Genomic DNA, 4,710 nt, shown 5'->3' on the forward strand with positions numbered 1-4,710 from the left:
ACTCATGAGAGTCTCTTGGGAAATCCCTCCTAAGGCTAGAGATTATATATGACCATGACAGGGTGGCTTCCTTTTACAGCAGAAACAAATGAAAATAGCTGACTGCCGTTATTGTCTATGTTCTAAGCATGGCCCAGCAAGGAAATGTGTGACCCTTCCCAGAAGACAGAATTAAGTGACAAAGGCAGAGAGCTTGCAATACTTGTCAAAATCCCTGTGAGGAGATAGTTCCTCTTGGTGTCCAGAAATTGTACTTCCTTTCTCTATAATGACTCTGTCAAAGAAGAGAATGACTTAATGACGTGAAAAAGTGGGGAGTAAATTTCCAGCAATGAATGGCCCCAAAGGGACTCAAAGAATTATAACAGGATTTGATCAAGGGCCCATGATTTCTGTCCTGAGGAGAGTAGGGGAACGGTGTGTGGACATCACATGCCCTCCTCTATGAAGCAGTCCCCCAAGCACACCCATGACCAATGGCTGTGCAGAGTTGACAACTGACTCCTTTCCCCACCATGTTGACTCCTAAGACCAAGTGAGCCAAGCCAGCTGAGGGACCTGGACAACCTGGACCACAGGGAATCCCATCTTTCCCAGGAATGGAAGTTGTGTGGGAAATATCCAAATGTTGCCTAGCATTGCTTTGGATAAGAACGAAAGGCACAGGGAAGTGCTTGACAGTTATCTGCCCTCAACTTTCATCTCGTTACACCTACAAGGACTGAGAGATGACCCAAACCCAGAAAGAGGCATCACTCCTAATTTTGGCAGGCTCTGGTCCAACACAAAGATTCCCAAACACTAGTGTGATCCTGGCCCGATTTGCTTCATCCTGGGTCACCACTCCTCTTCCTGATGTCCTACTCAAAATTCCTCTAGTCTTGTAATGAGTTGGAAATCCTTCATCCTTGTTCATCTCTGCGTTACTAGTGGACCATAAATCCTCCTCCTTCCCGGCAGTTATTTACCATCTTCCAACATCTCAGCTCTCAAGCCTCCATGATTTTCTTGGAGAGCTCCCCTAGCATTTCCAGTGCACTGCTCACATTCCTTTTCTCCACGGAAGAACAAGGCAGCACCCTGAGCTGGCACTCCCTGGGCCGGTGTTATCCTCAGCCTCTAGCCCAGGGTCCCACTATGGGAAGGACCAGATCTGTCCTCTGGATCCCCCATCATCTCTGCCATGTTACACATGCATCATCTTTTCTTCTCTAGGGAAATCCAACAAACTTTAAAATTTCCCTTATGGATGAATGTGAGAGATGGGGCAAGTGAGTGGGTCATGGGCTACATCCCCCTGATAGCACCTGCATGAAATTTCTTCCCAAGATAATCTTACTAAACTCACACAGTGAAGCACGCTCTGCTTTTCTGGTTACAACTACTGTTCTCTAACATTGCACCCTCCCAGGGTTCTTATGCGACATTCCTGTGCCAGCTTTCCCTGCATCCCACCTGGTTCTTCTATTCTGATAGTTTAGCAGTCCGTGGGCCATTTCCTCTTCATTTTTATACTGTGTCTCTTATCTAGGACGTTGTATCAAGTCTACACCACAGTTCAACATCCCTGCATTCCAATATCCTCCAAATATCACCTGCCACTAAAACCTTCAACAGCAACTGGTCATGAGCACATCTGAGTCTGGAGGACTCCCTTTTCCTGTGCTGAGTCCACCCCACGTGGGTGCTGGAAGTTTTATTTTCCTGTGCTTTCTGTCCTTCGTTCCTTGTCCTGTACACTGGGGTCTCAGCTTCATCCTGAGCTGTCCCTGCAATGAAGCACATTCTCCTGTTCCACTTGCCCTATATTCTCACATTCCTTAATCAAATCACTTTTCTAATATCGATTGCCCTTCACAGCACATGTCAGCAAATTAACGTTTCCCCACCAGCAGTAAGTTCGAAAACAGTCAGAAAATCCCAACTTGCTACATTCCTGAAAGATGCCAGGTTGCAAAATCTGGGAAAATTGGGTGTGTGTGAAAAATAAGCATCATGTTCTGGAAGCTGTGCTCTGACCAAGAGGGATTTCCAACATCTGTGTTTTGCTTCAATGCTCTCTGCTCATTTGTTCCACTAGCGAAGTGTCAGTATTTATAGCACCAGGCACACCTCCCAGGCAGGCGGCACAGGCAGCTCAGCTTCACCAGGAGTCTCAGCAGGAACGAACAGCCAAGGTGAGGTGCAGGAACTCTCCAACAGGTTCCCTCTTTGGAGATTCTCTTTCCCCACCAGCGTTCTTGTGCTGCATCCCAGCTCTCTGCATCTTTCCTGAATCTACTGTTCTCACAGTTAGAACTCACCAGATGTGAATACTTTGGGCATAGGGATTTTGTTGTGTGCTTCTGCTGTGTGAGGTAGTGATGGGTAGAGCAGGCATCTTACGAATATTTATGGATTGCTTAACTCACCTCATGTTACACAGAGGTGTAGCATAACAAAGTTTCCAAATGCCTTTTGGAAATTTCCTGTACAGTTGTGTTCCAGGGACGATAGGGGATGACTGAAATGTAAATTGGTTTATACAAAGCGCATTGCAATCTCTCCTACAGTAATCCACTGGGATTCCTGTGGGAATCCTACAGTAAAGCAGTGGGAAATGGAGGACTAGAAACTCTGATCACAATCTATATATTTATCTATATCTATATCTATCTATCTATATCTATCGTCTATCTATCTATCCATCCATCTAATCTATCTATTAGGTTTTCAAAAAAGTCATGACGCACTTTTGCAACGAAACACAGAAAAAATACGTCATGACTTTTCTGACAACCCAGTAGTTGCATGGCACTTATCTAGGAACGCACGTGTGGGTCAACATTACCAAAAAAATACAACAAAATATAAGAAAAAATTCACCCAAATGGTGTCATCTTTGCTTGACTCTCTGCAGCAGGATGAAGCTTTCCACAATCATCATTTTCTGCTTTCTGATCCTGGGCGTCAGCAGCCAAAATTGGAGAACATTCCTCAGGGAAGCTGGTCAAGGTAAGGACAAAAGAAATAAAAAAACAACAAAACTTTTTTCAAACCAGTATAATCTATAAGAGCTTTCTTTGTCAAAGGCTGAAATCTTGGAGTCAGTAGGAGGGAAAAATTTATTTCTGTATTTTGTGAAAACGTAATCACTTTCATCTTGCTATGTCCTTTCCTTCCAGGGGCAAAAGACATGATGAGAGCCTACTCTGACATGAGAGAAGCCAATTACAAAAATTCAGACAAATACTTCCATGCCCGGGGGAACTATGAGGCTGCACAAAGGGGACCTGGGGGCGTATGGGCTGCTGAAGTGATCAGGTAAGAGGGCTCCTGAGGATGCAGGGATGGGTGAGCTCAGCCTCGCTCCCTTGAAGAGCCAGGAGGGGCCAACACTGGAGAAGTTTCCTGTGTGGACTGTGGCCCCGCCTCCTCCTGTCCACGCTGCCCCTCTGTGCCCAGTGTGGGGTCTGAGAGGCTGGTAGAGCCAGAGCAAGGCTAGTGGGATGGGTGGTTCCCACTGTGTCCTATGTGAGCTGTCCACCCAGCATGAGGGGGAGTCAGGCGGGGCTGAGTGGGCTGTGCCCAGGCAGGGTCAGTGTTCTAGCCCCACTTTCCAGGGCTCCTCTCAGTCATTCATCCTTTGGCAAGGAGAGAGTTGGGAGGGTGGGGCTGTTGCTCATCAGCCTCTGAGGCATCTCCTCCTTGCTCTTCTTCATTACAGCGATGCCAGAGAGAATTCTCAGAGGGTCACGGACCTTTTTAAGCATGGAGACAGCGGCCATGGAGCGGAGGACTCGAGGGCCGACCAGTTTGCCAATGAATGGGGCCGGAGTGGCAAAGACCCCAATCACTTCAGACCTAACGGCCTGCCTGACAAATACTGAGCTCCCCTCTCACTCTGCTCTCAGGAGACGGGGCTGCGAGTCCAGAGTCATTGAGTTCTATATCCCTAGATGCTTTTGGAGGGCACATAGTAGGTGTCTAATAAATGCTTAAAAGATTGAATTGTTGAAAACTGTGTGTTATTCTTTGGTATAAAGACTGCCTGTTTGGTACCAAGGAGTGATGGATGGGCACCCCTGTGAAGCCTGAGACTGTGCCTGTGTGTCTGAGTGTAGGGGAGACAATCTCAGTGTCACACATGGCAGACACCCTGCTGCAACTTTCCTTGAACCATATCTGCTCCTCTTCAGGTCGCTCTGGTTACATGTGTGCTATGTAACCTCCTGTGTCCAGTTCCAGTCCTATTCACACCCTGTCAGTGGGTACTGTCACCTTCTCTGTCCCCAGGATCCAGTCCCCTTAGTTTTGTTCCTCAGTGGTTTCTGTCTAGGGGCAGGGGACACAGCCATGGGAGGATTGGACCATGGGATTCTGCTCCATCAACTGTCACCTTGGTCTTCTGTTTATTTCTCAGCAACAACTACAAATCTAATTATTGACCAGTTTCTGTCCATGCCATCTTAGAAATGCCTCTAAAGCAGTTTCTCTCTACCTTATTTCCATTGCCTTACACAAGGATCCGAAGATGTCAAGAAATGGAGGCAAGTGACAACATCGAGATTAAGTATCAGGACCAATTTGCCACAAGGCATTTGAACATGATATTCCCTTCAACACTGTTCCCACCTACTTTTCACATGGCTACTGACAACCTATCCTGTGACTCTCACTGGAAATCCCTTGTCAGAGTAGGCCTTCTCTGAATGGCTACTTTTTCCTTCT

The 4,710-nt window shown here is 46.8% G+C and overlaps 1 protein-coding gene across 1 annotated transcript; it reads left to right on the forward strand.

The window, feature by feature from the left end:
* The first annotated feature begins 2,109 nt into the window (after positions 1–2,109).
* On the forward strand, positions 2,110–3,990 carry SAA4 (serum amyloid A4, constitutive). Its single transcript, XM_019652520.1, has 4 exons — positions 2,110–2,177; positions 2,900–2,994; positions 3,165–3,303; positions 3,707–3,990. The coding sequence occupies exons 2-4, from the start codon at positions 2,904–2,906 to the stop codon at positions 3,867–3,869; spliced, it is 393 nt and encodes a 130-aa protein (XP_019508065.1). The 5' UTR covers positions 2,110–2,177; positions 2,900–2,903; the 3' UTR covers positions 3,870–3,990.
* Positions 3,991–4,710: the final 720 nt, after the last annotated feature.

This window comes from Hipposideros armiger, unplaced genomic scaffold, assembly GCF_001890085.2.
Source record: "Hipposideros armiger isolate ML-2016 unplaced genomic scaffold, ASM189008v1 scaffold_181, whole genome shotgun sequence".
NCBI classification, from domain to species: Eukaryota; Metazoa; Chordata; class Mammalia; order Chiroptera; family Hipposideridae; genus Hipposideros; species Hipposideros armiger.

Excerpts from the sequence above, each read along its gene's own strand:
- SAA4 (XM_019652520.1), top strand. The coding sequence starts at position 2,904 with ATGAAGCTTTCCACAATCATCATTTTCTGCTTTCTGATCCTGGGCGTC. Across the intron at positions 2,995-3,164 it reads CCTCAGGGAAGCTGGTCAAG|GGGCAAAAGACATGATGAGA; the intron begins GTAAGGACAAAA and ends CTTTCCTTCCAG. Across the intron at positions 3,304-3,706 it reads TGGGCTGCTGAAGTGATCAG|CGATGCCAGAGAGAATTCTC; the intron begins GTAAGAGGGCTC and ends TCTTCATTACAG.